General features: G+C 37.0%; 2 protein-coding genes and 1 long non-coding RNA gene across 8 annotated transcripts in view; 2 read left to right on the top strand and 1 right to left on the bottom strand.

Moving 5' to 3' along the window:
* Window positions 1-653: 653 nt before the first annotated feature.
* Window positions 654-6,809, top strand: LOC121866051 (translation initiation factor IF-2-like). The gene is made up of 5 exons (XM_042365631.1): window positions 654-858; window positions 2,162-2,799; window positions 3,397-3,524; window positions 4,533-4,668; window positions 6,651-6,809. Exons 1-5 carry the CDS (start codon window positions 846-848, stop codon window positions 6,774-6,776), a joined length of 1,041 nt encoding a protein of 346 aa, XP_042221565.1. The 5' UTR covers window positions 654-845; the 3' UTR covers window positions 6,777-6,809.
* Window positions 6,810-8,700: 1,891 nt separating this feature from the next.
* On the bottom strand, window positions 8,701-9,978 carry LOC121866054. 2 transcript variants are annotated; one of them, XR_006088880.1, is made up of 2 exons: window positions 9,816-9,978; window positions 8,701-8,942 (listed from the first exon to the last, which is right to left on the bottom strand). It is a non-coding gene; the product is annotated as an uncharacterized LOC121866054 (long non-coding RNA). The 2 variants fall into 2 exon arrangements; XR_006088881.1 differs by having other exon boundaries at window positions 8,701-9,312.
* A 218-nt stretch (window positions 9,979-10,196) lies between these two features.
* Window positions 10,197-15,037, top strand: part of LOC121866055 (protein dopey-1 homolog) — a 42,273-nt gene continuing 37,432 nt past the window's right edge. For 3 of the 5 annotated variants that reach the window (XM_042365635.1, XM_042365636.1, XM_042365637.1), the window contains exons 1-2: window positions 10,219-10,306; window positions 14,070-14,241. In XM_042365635.1, coding sequence (XP_042221569.1) covers window positions 14,171-14,241 — 71 coding nt within the window. In that variant the 5' untranslated portion in view covers window positions 10,219-10,306; window positions 14,070-14,170. Of the gene's footprint in view, window positions 10,307-12,361; window positions 12,407-14,069; window positions 14,242-15,037 lie in introns of all 5 variants that reach the window. The other 2 variants (XM_042365640.1, XM_042365639.1) reach the window with 2 other exon arrangements.

Genomic DNA, 15,037 nt, shown 5'->3' on the forward strand with positions numbered 1-15,037 from the left:
TACCATTAAATAAAATTGGTTCCAACAATTTCAAGTCGGAGAATATGAATAGACTTCTTTCTGTATAGTAGCGATAAAAAGAACATTTAACACAACTGGATGACAGGAAAATACCAACATTATAAGAACTACATGAAGTATAAACAATAAATTAATAAAAAAAGTAGGATTGGCCCAAGGTCACCAACCACACGTAGTTGAGGTATTAATTATACTAGAACACGGAAATGCAACTTTGTTTTTCTGTATTCCACTCCAGCGCCTTTTGTCCTCAAATATGTAGTGTCTTTCCTTTGACGTAATAAACAAATGTAGTAGAGTTAATTTTTTATATTACTTTACCATTAACTTTTAGTCCTTCATTATGACTTATAACTTCTCTTATTAAGAATTCGGAATATATACATTATACAATGTTGAAGATAGAACACAGCCTTGTCTTACTCCCTGTCTTTGAACCAATTAATAAGTTCATTATTCACTAACACTGCAGCCTCCTGTTGTCATTAAAGATTCTTTAAAATTCTAATATCTCTTTCATTATTGCCTTTTTTTCCAGGATCTTTATAAGTTTATTGTGCTGTATATAATATTTGTATATATGGGATTAGTTCATTGTTTTCTGTATTTCCATAAAAAATCCAGTAGAAATCCCAAATTTTCAGTGGCAAGTGGAAAATATGATATAGAAAGAAAAGATAGAAAGGCCAAAAGTAATTTATTAGGGGCTGATAGAGTATAATTAATGAAAAAGGAAACATTGCTCATCCCGAGGCTCACTTGTCGTCGGCCATTTCTCCCATGCGCCTCCTCTAACAGACCTTTCCAGTGCATCAACAGAAGCGATGCCTCCAAAGAGTGAGTTGATGGATACTTTGTTGAATTATTCTTTGTTGATAATTGTTTAATGATAATTGAAGTGATAGTAGTGTTTAACAATATATACGCGTGCTACAGGAAGCTTTAAATCTCGGGAAATTAGATGATTTAATGAGAAAATAGTAAGAGAGTGTTGGCGGCATCCCACGTGCGGGCGAGATCATGTGGTGTATAGGGAGTGATACAAATACCATCAATTATATGAAAGGGATTACTTTTATATTATCTGGGATTATTATTGCGTTAATTAGCGAAACCATAACATGAGAAGGGAAACTACAGTTAACCTATTGGCCCATGTGAGGGTACTATCATTTATCTATTTGTCCAACTTGTATTCGAAACTATCCTACGTAATTTTGTATACGTGGTTTGGGCCATTTATCGACAATATTTGCAAACCATTATTGACCCATTTTCTTCTAAATCTTAATATCGCTTTTAACTGATGATTACACCTGTCGCACCTTAGCTAGTGATGTATGAGTGTCTGGTCACGACACTTCTCCAGTCGCGATATATTGATATCAATCTTGGCTGTAAAGTTGATTATCTTCCACACCATATCTAAACTTTTCACATTGTGTGACTTAGAGATTACCACTGTTGTCAACCACCACTACAGAAGGCATATTTCCTAAGTTCGGTACAAGTTTAGTTTCGGTCATCCTGGTATTATGATATCCACACTATGTTTTTCCGACGGTTTTTCACGTGTTTAGAATGATTTTGATCTAACCTAATCCGGGAAATCTTGGGGCTCTCGAGATAGGAAGGAACTGGTTCACAAATAGGGTGGTGGACGAGTGGAACAAGCTTAGCAACTTTGTAGTAAGTGCGGGAGCGCTGGAAAGTTTCAAAAGGAGGCTGGATAGATTCATGGATGATAGAGAGTGGTAGTAACTCTCGACAGGAGCTGCCATGCACAGGCCAACCGTCCTATTGCAGACTCCTTATTTTCTTATGTTCTAACCTAACCCATATCATCATTAACTCGACTATGCTGGATAGCTTCAAACATGTTCTTATGTTCCTGTTAGGTTAAAAAAAATTTATGGGGGAATTGCCCACCCGGGCACAGGTCACCGAACCCAGGGGCGACCCCAGACACTAGGGGATAAGGGCTGTTTGGAGTGTAAAGCTGTAGTTATGATATACAATTAACTCAGGGGTCTCTTGGGTTAATACCCTAGTCTTAGTAGCATTAATACATGGTTTGACCAGTCCAGTTATGAAAATGAAATGAAAGTTTAGGATTTTAATTTAATTTTTTTAATTTCAGAGGATAAAAAGCCTACTGCTGGCGGAAAGCCAGCAGCTGGGGCAAAGCCAGCTGCTGGGGCTAAACCAGCTGCTGGGGCTAAACCAGCAGCTGGAGCGAAGCCAGCTGGTGGTGCCACTGGTGGTTCAAAGCCAGCTGGTGGTGCCGCTGGTGGTTCAAAGCCAGCAGGTGGTGCCACTGGTGGTGCCAAAAAAGCTGCACCAAAAGCATCAGGTGCTAAGCCTGCCACAGGAGCTAAGAGACCAGCAGGGGCTGGGGCTAAGGGACCTGCAGCCAAGAAGCCTGCAAATGATGGAGCAACTAAAAAGGCAGCACCCAAGAAATCTGGAGCAAAGGGGCCAGCAGGAAAGGGACCAGCTGCAAAGCCTGGAGCCAAAGGAGCTGCTGGAAAGCCTGGAGCCAAAGGAGCTGTTGGAAAGCCTGGAGCCAAAGGAGCTCTTGCTAAGAAGCCAGGAGCAAAGGGAGTTGGAGCCAAGGGGGCTGTAGGCAAGAAACCTGGAGTAAAAGGGGCTGTTGCTGGTCGTCCCAAAGTTGGAGTTAAGAAATTGACTGTTGCTGCCTCTAAGGACAGAAAATTAAAGAAAGGTGGCAAATTCTCCAAACCAGCTGTTAGGAAAGCTATGAAAGTCTCGCTGAAGGTAAGTTAAATCTTTGAGTTTAATAATGGTGGGTCCTCTTTAGCTGGCAGGTGCAGTGGTTGCTTGTATTACTGCTTTATTTTGTTCATTTGCATTTTGCAGTTTTATATTTATTTACCAATGTGGTAGCCATAAAATTTTTCTCATGACATTATATTTACCTCGTTTCAAATCACATGCTTTGTAATGTTCCTCCAAAACATGCACTTTACTTTCCCCTTTATTCTCCTTATGTTCAGATAAATCTAACATTTCTTCCTCTAACTTTTAACCCACTTTACAGCAATTTGGCAGCTACAGTTTACTTGATCTCAAGCTCGTGGAGTTGAGAGTTGTATTTTGTCTGTGTTTAAAATTTAACCTGAACTTACCAGGTGATAAGGAGTGTTTTATTTTATTGACCTGAGATTGAATTAACCAGTTTGATGATGGTCATTTATTATATGGCCCTGGACTTTTGAGCAAGTTTCTTATTTCAGCTCATTAGTTTAGTTTTAAAGTAAAATTTGAAAAGATGTGAAAGCATTTCCATAATTCTATATGAAATAATGTACTTTATATGACAAATGAATATATACAAGATTGTTTTTTTGGTAGGTTGTCAAGGGAACGCATGGAACACGTGTAAAGAAAATCAGAACCTGTGTTCGTTTCCGTCGCCCCAAGACCCTGAGAATTCAGCGTCGCCCCAAATACCCTCGCCGCTCTGTACCCCGCAAGAGCAAGTAAGTTGGCTATAGAAACATTGAAAGTATTTCCTTGTATAAAAAATAATATCAAGGCTGGAGGATATTTGTTGATGAGGAAATGGCTGTATGTATTGTTTTTTGTTTATTAAGTTAAAATAAAAAATAAAAAATTTAATTAAACTGATGCTATCCCTGAATACTTACCAAACCATATGTGCAGGATGAAAGAGTTTGACATGTAAAATAGGAAATAAATAATTGGAATTGGCATTGCCTTCATATCCAGTGAGAATTAAATACAGTACTTTTTAATTTTAAAAAGGAGGAAACATTCATCAATGTAAATTAGCTTTCTTAATACTGTATTGGTAACTTTTTTCTGGGTGTGTGGTATGCCAATTTGATATTTACATTTTCATAAGACCATGAGTTCAAATTGAAGTCAAATGGGAAAAAATGCTTCCATTCACCACAAAATCCTTTTCTTTTGGATTAATTGCCTTTCTTCATGCTTAGCATTATTACTTACTTAACCAGGAATTGTCTTTCATACATCAGATACACATGACAGTATAGTGAGTTCAGATACAGTAACTGGTAGATTGAATTGCCTTGTTACATACAAGTTAAAAAGTATGAGTGAAAGGGGGTAGGTTGAGAATGGGAAGATGGGCCAAACATCCCCACAATGCCACTGAAAGGGAAATGGAAGAGAATGATTTGAGTTGGTAAACAGGTTAAATGTTAATTTCTAAAAAGCAAGTTCAGGGCATGTTTGAAGGTATGTTTCTGTAGAGTATTTTTGCTTTCTACACCTGCATTGCACTCCTCTCCCCCCATCTCTTCCCCTTTTGTGATTTACATAACCTTTGATTCACCTGAAACTCGAAAGGAGTACAAGATATTTGGTAGTAAATTTGTAGGTGATATTTGGTAATGTTGATTATATGTAGGCCAAAGAAAATTAGTTAAGAAAGGTCAGGAAATATTTTAATTTGATTGAAGTGAAGATAATTTTTTATCATAAGTTTTTATTTTTACCAGGTTGGATTCCTTTAACATAATCAAGTATCCCCTGACCACTGAATCAGCCATGAAAAAGATTGAAGATAACAACACCCTGGTCTTCATTGTTGATCGTCTTGCGAACAAGTACCACATCAAGAGTGCAGTCAAGAAGGTGAGTAACTGAACTTAATTTACATAACAGTAATTTATGTTTTTTGTGGCCAGTTAGTGAAATGTCATGAAATAAAAGGAAAGATGGAGTTCATTTAAGTATATTTTAGTAAGGTACAGTCCCGTTCAAGATTCTTCAAACACTGTTGGAGACAGCTGGCAACTTAAGGCCGTTTGTTGACAATAGTACGTAGTAAAAATTATGAATAAATGTAAAAGGGATCTGTGATTGGTTACTTAGTTCCCTGTTGCTTAATTTAATGGTTGGGCTTTGTTGTTTCGTATTATATTATACTACGTACTATAGTAAACAAACTGCCTTGAGTTGCCAGCTGTCTCCAGCAGTGTTCGAATAATCTTGAACGAGACTACATATGTAACTTAATATATTAAGAGATTCCCTATAAATGTACTATACAGTGATCCCTTGGTTAACGAATTACCTACCATAAGATTCTTAACTTCGGTTAACGAGCATTCCCTCGATTAACGAATTCCTTACGAGTGCCCCTCAACATGTTTTCGCTTGCACACTTGCTGTCATATTAGTCCGCCAATACTGTAATCGGTTCTAGGGCTTAAATTCCTTGCTATTTTAGTAAATATCAAGAAGTTTGAACTATTCAATAATTTTAAAAGTCTTATATTAAAGTTTTTAGTAATTTTAACAATTATTTAACATAATTTAAGTACAGGGAAACTAGTTTTTAGTACGCCAAACAGCCTGTCAACACACCATACAGGCATCAGTCTGTGTCTTTTTAGTGCAGGTAACATCTTGCTTCAGACTCTCTTCAACATAAATGCTTTTTTTCTGTTTCCAGTCAAATTATTGGTCATTTTGAAATTTATATTACATATTGACAATATATAATGCAGTGCAGTGTTGATTTAAAGAAAATAATCTTGAATTACACCAAGAGAACTAAAAGTTTATGGGTGAAATGGCACCATGGGGTGACTTTTCACCACCCCAATGCCTTCTCTTCTCCCTTCTCCCCCACCCCCATTCTAATTCCCGTCATCATCATCCAGGAGCCTTCTACATACACACCTCAAAGTAAGTGTACTTTACTACCTTTTTTGTTGACTTAAGGCAATTTTCAGTGAGCTGGAACCAATTACCCAAAAACCCATTGAAACAATGGTTTCGGTTAACGAGCAACCTCCTGGAGGGAATTGCGCTTGTTAACCGAGGGACCACAGTAGTTGACAATGAGGTGTGTATGTAGAAGGTTCCTGGTTGATGATGATAGGAATTAGAAGTGGGGGTGGAGGAGAAGAGAGAAGAGAAGGAAGTGGGGATGGGGGAGAAACACCTTTCAAGGGACCCATGCTTGATGCAGTAATTTCACCAATAAAATTTTAAGTTCACTGGGTGTAATTCAAGATTATTTTATTTAAATCAACACTGCGCTGTTCTATATATTATTATCAATATGTTAACTAAATATCAGAATGGCCAATAATTTTAATGTAAAAATGCAAAAATATTCAAGACACCAACAAAATCGATGTTCACTCCACTGTAAACAAAGCCAAACTGACTGATGGGCGCACAAAAGACTAGTCCCCTGTACTGCATATATCATCAATATGTTAACTAAATTTTAAAATGACTAGTAATAATTTTAATATAAAAAATGCAAAATTATTAAAGAGCACAACTTTCTTGATATTTTCTCCACTGGAAACGAATGTAAACACAGAACAGATTACTGAATTGGCAGACTAGCCCATCAGCTGATGCTCACAACAAAACGTGTTTGTCGTAAGGATTTCGTTAATCAAAGTTTTGTTCATTAACCGAATTGAAGATCCTTATGGGAGGTAATTCGTTAATCGAACTGTCTAACTAGAGTATTTCGTCTTGAATACAATACAGAGTGCATTGTATCTATAATTGAAGGCACGTGTGTGTGTGTGTTAGAGAGGTACACTTGATATTTTTGGAATCTTCACAGTAAACTGTTTTCATTCTAGCTCTATGAGATTGATGCTGCACGTGTGAACACACTCCACCGACCTGATGGACTGAAGAAGGCATACGTGAAGCTTGCACCCGACTATGATGCTCTTGATGTTGCTAACAAGATTGGTATCATCTAAACATTGTGGTTAACATTAAAGAAAAAAAAAGACCAAATGCATATTTTGTAACCTTTCATACATAGTAAGCTACCCTGCTTATACAGTCTGACCCCCTGAGCATCAAATACAGTACTGTAGAGAAGTAAACTGAGGGGATTAAATTAAAATGGAAGAATAGATTATTTTACAGTTTGTCATCAAAACAGGAAAGAAAATAGTCTTTAGAAAAGTCAGTAATTATTCATTATTTGGGAGTTCTGGGTTCATCTTGGCTCAGTTGGTAATGCTCTTGGCTCTTATGCCAATGGATCGTGGTATCTTGCTTCCTGAGAGGTGGAGAAGGTTTAACTGACAATGGCATACATGAGGATAGATAATTACTCGTCAGGGCCCTAGATGAAAGTGAACACTTAGATTCTGGGTTAATTCTCCTGGAGTTACCTGAAGATCTTAAGCAAACCTGCTCTGTTGTATATTTTTCCTATATACAGTAACGTATGTATATTTTTGTGTGCATTTTTACATTTACATAGTGCCTATAATGTGTCACCTGCACCACACAAACAAACAAACAATACTGTACAGGTATTAGCTTTGGCACTAGAATGAAACAAGTAATTGAGGATACATATTCATTTTATCTTTTGGGGGGAAACTTTTTCAAGAATAAATTCACATGTTTTTTCTACACAGGTCCTATCACATGTTTAACCAGGCTTTGGCTCATGCCATATGATGTGCATCTGTAGAGCTTTGGAGCACGTCATATGACATTTTGATTGTGCCGACTTGACTAGATTATGTTGCCAAAAAGGTATTTATCTTTCACACACGAGCCTCCCAAACTTCTCGGATTTTTTGATGTAGAAATCTCGCCTTTGGACTTGACTTGCTTCACCATGTGTTTCTCTACCCAACCCCCAAGCACAAGTCTAGAAATGTGATTGATTACGGTAGTAGTAATGATTGTTAATCATGTAAATAGTAAAACAAGTGTCCTGTACCTTGTACTGCCTACAAATAAGTGCTGTTTGCCTCGGTTCTACTGTCACACACCACCACAAAAATTTTCGAGTTCCTGGCCAGTGTTGCCAACCTGTGGTAAGGACATGTATCTATTTCCTATTTATATCTTTCATGGTCAGTTTGTAAGACCAGGATTGTTTTTTAAATGTTACACAATATACCCACGAGTTGGGGAGGGGTATATTATATGGCAATCTTCTGTATTGTTCAAATGAATTCATGTCTATAAATAAATTGCATTCTTAGCTCCTGTAGACATAAACATGGTGATTGGCTGATGATAGATGTCCAACAATAAAGTGACCAATGGGTGTCGGTCTCCTTCAAGAAGTGACTAGTGAGTGTCGGTCTCCTTCAATATGTGACCAATGAACGTCGATCTTTTACCCCTGGTTGGCTCCCCTCGTCTCCACAGTAATCAGGAGTTGAAAGATTACCCTGAAATAGTTATGATGGCATCAACTCTTGTGTTAGCTATTAATGATTACTTTTACAGGAGATAGAGGAAGCAACTGATGAATTTAGTTATTATGTACATGTTGGATGGCAGATTTGACAAAACCATGATGGCTATGATTAGTGCTCTCCCTCTGAACCATCATTAAAGTTTTATAATCATGATGGATTGTGATAATGCAATAGATATAGAAAAATTTAAGTATCGTAACAAGAAGAGTACAAAAGAGTGATAACAGATGGTGTTTGGACGGTGTAAACGTGTATTCTGTACTTTGCAAAAGTTTTTCTGCGTTGATCTGGGAATAATAAATGTTATTGAAAATAGCAATGCTTATCATTCTCCTACTAATAAAGAAATAAAAATATTTCATTGATGTGAATTAATTATCTTGATATTGTGGGGTTTCGAGATGTGGTCTCACACTCAGGATGGGTTGGAGAAAGGAAACTCACAATGTGTGCTCTATATATACTGTATTGGATGTATAGTGCAGCTTGGTGTTGGGAAGTGGCAGCGTGGAGTAGAGAGCTGGTTCGGGAGCGTGCTCAGAGGAGGTGTTGTTTGCTGCGTGGCTGTTGGTAGAAGGGGCAGGTCACAGCGAGGTGAGGTCTTATATTGCGGAGGTCGGCGTGGCTTGTTAGTTGACCTCCGCTTTGTTAGGCGGCGCTAGTAGCCGACCTTAGACCACGAGGCGTAGGCTGGGGAATTCGAAGTGGAGTGGCTCGTCAGCAACAAACGGCAGTTGCAGTTGTAGGGAAAATATCCACTACAGTATGCAAGGCACATTATTCATCAGGGGGGGGGGAGGGGATTGAAAATAACGGAAATGCATGATAAAAGGAATGGAAGGATGGTTGTAAGTTTCTTTTCCCTATATTATCTTAGGTTTACATGCTTGAAAGGGCATGAGATAAGGACCCTTAGATTATGATTATTATAATGTAGCCCCTGACTTGTGCACACCCTCCTACCCAGGTGTGCCACCCCAGCTTTCCCCCCATCAATACCTCCCCCATCCTCTTGTGACCCAGCTTGTACTAAGGCCTCCAGCTGCTCGCGGATATGACACTATAGTGGTAAGAGGTATAGATGATTAGTAATCATCATTGATTACTTTTGGCCGTGACCGTACATTTAGTACATAATATATCGGCTATCTGATGTACTTTTTTAAATTTCACTTACGATAATGCATTTAAAATAAGAGGAAAATAATTGCATAAACGTGAAAAGTAAAACTACTGTATTAGTAGCGATTTTTTATATTATAATACAGATGTCTCTATTGTTGACACACCGGGGAAACTGGTGCTTTACAAACTTACTGGAAAATACATAATTCTGCAATAAAGTATATAAGATGAGTTTAATTAGATTTTATCATATAGTAAAAGTAATAACTAGTCAACAAGCAACTCTCCTTGGTAGTAGGACAGACGAGGCATAACTTTTATTTACTATATCATTAATCATACATGTAATAAATAAAAGTAGCGCCAAGATAAAATTCATCTGTAGATATGCTAAATGGTTATTGTGCTTGGCAAGACTAGCTTGGTGTAGTTACTAACCTTATGGCGCACTTGAAAGTCCTTTGAGTGAATATTGAAGTGCAGTAATAATAACGTCACGTCAACGCCTCCCTGTCTTTTATCATGCTTATCATTTTTTTCCGCAAATCACTTTTTATTTTATGAGTTATGTACATTATGGTGTGTTATTTCTAATTGTATTATATTTTATATTCAATTATCAATCAAAAATTAAACAATTATCATGATAAAAACAATTACATTACATGCGTCGAGTTTTCCTTCCTTGGATATTTAGACGGGAAAATAGAGAAATGTCCAATAATTAACAAATTTAAACAACAAAAGGTGATTAAAATATAAATATGTATTAAAATAATTGTTAACACTGCATATAGATGTTTAGAAGGGGAGGTTTATCTAAGAGTTCCCTGGTGGAGGATACGTCACATTCAGCTGATGGTGCAGGTGTAAACAGCACTATGAGGGCAGCAGTACTACAGCTTACTCTCACCTAGTACAAGTATCAGGTATGTACTAGAACTGTATTTTTATTGAATTTGTTTGTATCCTAATAGATTTACTTAGGGTGTATTTACTTGGTGTTGTTGTGTACCTGTAATCAAAATATTTCGCAAAATCTCTTGTTGGTGAGTCGTAGTGAGTCTGTTCTTTGGTAGCTTCAAGCAGGTGTTTAGGGCAGTTTATCACGGACTATGGTAAGCCTTAGATCCTTGGCACTTGTTATGTACGTGTTTGAAAGGACGTACTGTATTATGTTTTTTGTGTGCAGTAGTTTTGAACTTGAAGGCGCAATATAAGTAAATGAGCCCAAATGGACTCAATAAGGAAAAAAATTAGGTTAATGTTTTGATAGGTCCTGCAGTCTTATTCCTGGTGATATTTTAATGGAACCATCACCAAAATGTTTAATGTTAATAGATATACCATGTGCAAACAAGGAAAATATGAATTTGAAAACTACTTATGAACTTCAACATAAACTGAGGTAACACTTCAGGAAAGGGTAATCCTGGAGCAGATGGCAATAATCCTGGAGGATATGGCTTACACCAGAAGGTGTTGTTCAATTTCGTTTAATTTTTTCCCCAGATGTTCTTATTATTACATATAATAAGTATTTTAAAATAGGTGACATTTAATGGAACCTAATAGAACTTCGCCAACCAAAGAATCCTACCTAACCTTACCTAACTCCCTAGCTGGGGAGCTTTGTTCCCCCCAGGACCCTCTGCCATTTGGCATAATTTAAAATTTTTTGTGGACGTGAGAGTATGCTTGGACTGAGCGGGTCAGTTGTTGCACGTAAACAAATAAAGAGCAGACAACAACACGCACTGCCAACGGCAGATTTTTCGGAGAATGACTACGGTAATTAATAAATTTCTTTGCGTACAAAGCATGTAGAGACATTTTAGCGTAATGGATCAGTTTTCACCATGTTTTACCCTGTAATTTCCCTCATTCTTCTTAGCCTGTCCACTTCAGGTGATTTATGATTGCAGATTGTGAAAAAAAAAATGCCTAGAATTAAAAAAAAAGTTGTCTTATTATTTTTATTACTTACTATCACCCAAAGAACATCTGTGGAAAAACTGAAGGAAATCAAACAACTCCTTCTGGTGTTAGCCATCTACTCCAATACAGTATTACCAAGGAAAGTGGTTAACCAGCTGTATAAATATTTAAGAACAGTCACTTTTAGGAAACTTATTTTTTACCCCAAGACTAAAGAAAATTAGGTGTTGAAATAGTTTTTTTTCCTACTCAGGTTTTTGTCCCTAGTTTTACCTGAAAATTTTTTATTGTTTTCTACCTGCTTATATAAATTTTAATTATTTCTGTTGATTTATATTACTTCTCAAGAAAATATAGCAGAAATTATTTATGTAATTACTTAATAAAAAAATAACATGTTAATGGCAACACCTCTATCCTTGGCTATGTCACCACAGTACAGTACCTCACGTCACCAAACTAAAACTTTCCCGGGCGGCTGGGACAGTTGCCTTTAGTCCCGTTTTCACTTATTTAGGCAGTTAGAAGTCATTAGTGAGTGCGGGAGATTGGTAAATACAGCAGCATTTAAAAACGGCTGTGACATAGAGTGAGGGGCAATATGATCAAAGTTTATTAATTGGAAGTCAGGGTTAAAAAAAGTGGCTATGACTAAGGACTTAATCTATCAAATCCAGAGCAAAAACCTAGCAATGGTTTTAAATTAGACAAATATAAATTTAGGTATGAAATAGGTAAACATCGGTTGGTAAATTGGGTTGTTGAAGAGCGGAACAAATTACCAAACGTCATCATTAACTTGGTGGGAAGCTTCAGTAATAGGTTGTGGGTTGGATGTAAACAGGGCTGCCTAGATTGGTTGGACTAATAGGCTCGTTACAGTTCCTTCATTCTTATGTACACGTTCTTTAATGATTAGGTCTAGGAGCCATGTTGCTGGTTTTAGGTCAAATTCGGTGTTTGCAGCTGAAGTAATACCATACACACAGCTGCACCACCACAACTCTTCACACTTAAATCATTCACCTACAAATTTGGCATTACAGAGGGTAGCATCTAGCCTACAAGGGACAAGAGTACATAGTAATAAGGTATGTTAGGTTATGGAGGCCATGTTTGAGTTAATTCCTGTCAAAGAAAACCTCACATTATCAAATCATTATTATAATTTAATCTTTTGATTGAATCACATTTTTTTTAATCCATATCCGTTGTCTTTGTTATTTTGATATCTTTAAATACATTATAGACATAAGCTCATTTTCCCACCTTTTTGTGTTAAAACATAACTTGAAATTTTTTAATGGAGGATTTATTGAAATTTGCACTTCTTCATATATCCCAGGTGGGTAACCTTTGTATTGGCTGAGTAAACATTTCAGTGATAATCATAGATTTGGGCAGGTGAACCTGATTGATCATTCCAGTAGATGAGACCTAATGTCATTGGTCAGGTCACAGGAACAGATTTGCTTCAAATTGGCCAGGTGAGTTCCATCCATGGCTGCATAACAGTCACTTCTGTCTGGATTTCTCTCAAGTCTGTAAAACCCAAATATAGGTAAGAAGCTCTTTCAGTTATTATTGTGCTGTACAGTACAGTACTGTACTTAATGAATTTTGATCCAGTATATATTTGGGAAAGTTTCATTAGTTGATTTCAGTTTTGAGTCATTATTAAAAGATACAATTTGATTAACAAATGGTAAATAAATTCAACACCAAATTTCTTATATTGAGGATTTCATTTGTGGGTAAAAATTTTCACAGATGCTGCTCTGTTCTTATTTTTATTAACAGGAATATTAGTAATTTTACCTTATTTACCAAATGGCCACCCACTAGAGGTGGCCATGTCCAGGGAAGGAGGCCAGTGGCCTGTGGAGGATCCCTCCTTTGTTCTTGATCGTTTTGCCTAGGACCCTCTAGGGCTATTTTGTTATTTCTAAAGCACATTAAATTACTACACGAGGATACCAAATGTATACATTCTGTGATAATAGGAACGAATGGAAAAGATCATTAAAAAGAGTGCTGATGGTAAAACAGTTAATTTCATATCTACTGAAGTACAGTATTACAGTTTAATAGCCAATATGTTGAGCAAGTCACTTTGAATATTGATGTTAGTTTTGGTTAAAGTCATCAGCTTCTAGAAGACTGTAGGTAGAGTGTTTGTTCTCCTGAAAGCTAACAACAGTGAGGCTCAGAAATTAACACATTAACACATCTCCCTACTTGGGCAAGTGGTGTAGTTTATAGAGGCAGTTTATAATAGCAGCCATCCAATTCAGAGAGTGTAGCATGTTATCTCCTTTGGCCCTTAACAGCAACTAATGACAGCAAACAATATACAGTAAGAATCTGTGTTGTAATTGGATCTAATCGTTGGTTATATTCCACTGGTTATCTGTACATTTAAAACACTGATACAATACATGCAGTCCTCTTTGTTGAGTACTAGAAACTTCAATTCTCCATGAAACATTCAAAAATGGAAAGCTCTCTTACAGTACTGTATTATAAAAGGGGGTCAGCCACAAGTCTTTGGATAACAGGCTCAGTACAGTATTCCTCTTCAATCATAACCGTGATATTGCATAGCTATTTGTGCACTGATTTAGTTGCTGTTAAAAGACTACCGTGCATGGAATGTTGCATGTTCTTGTTTTTTTCATTGTACAGTATTTGTATCATCATTTGTCTCTTTTCAAATGTTAATAATTTAGTTGCATGTGCTTCTTGCTTTTACAGGAGTTGCATGTAACAAGCTGATTATAAGAGAGAGTTGGATGTGAAAACCTTAACCTACATTCATGCATTAAACTTCTACCTGGTATGTTGCTAACAAATACATGATGCACTCTCCTTCATTTGTGAACGCCAAGGTGACGGGGAAGGCAAAATTTAAGTTAACATCTGAGCGGTAAGATTGATAGATTATTTAGAATATTCATCTATTGTTATTTTTTCACTCTTGGCTTTCTCCTGGAAGTTTTTTCTGCTGCGATACAAGATAGGCAGAATCAAGACCAAACACAAACTCTCCCTTTATCTGTTACACAACCATTGAGTCGTTCTACCCAAAAAAATTTCTGCTCTGATGTTTCACTTCCACAACAAGACCCCAAAATATCCATCTTACTCCTGTTGCTTCAAATACCCAAGCATCACTCCTCAGCAGTATGTCCATCCTCAAACACCACTTCATTTCATCTTTTCCAGTCATTTATGCACACAGCTTCTTGGATGTCCATATCTCCTATTACCTCCTTACCACCATTATTCCTTCAAGTTCCTCTTACTCGATTATATTTTTTTCATTTGTACCGACTCTTGTAGACCTAGAATAAAGTAGTGAGGGAACAAGAGGCCTGAAAAATAAGAACTGAAGTAAGAGTACTGATTACTGTCTGTGGTCCTTAATGAAGTAACTTTACTTTATTGCCACTCACCTCTGATCACATGTTAGTTGCATGGGCATCCTCATAGTTTATGTAGCATCAGAAATCTATTTTCTTTTTACTATGCTTTCATTTCTTGATCTCTCAGTATGTCCATACCACAGAAGGAAACCCAGGTTGATACAATGTCCAGTGCTCCCTCATATCACCTTCTTACCTCTTTTACACATCCATGCCTCATATTCTTGGTATGCTGTCCACCCAAATATTGCTCTCAGGTAAATCATTTCAGTCACATCTACCTGAAGCTCTTCTTTC

The sequence above is a fragment of the Homarus americanus genome, unplaced genomic scaffold (genome assembly GCF_018991925.1).
Source record: "Homarus americanus isolate GMGI-L3 unplaced genomic scaffold, GMGI_Hamer_2.0 scaffold4854, whole genome shotgun sequence".
NCBI classification, from domain to species: domain Eukaryota; kingdom Metazoa; phylum Arthropoda; class Malacostraca; order Decapoda; family Nephropidae; genus Homarus; species Homarus americanus.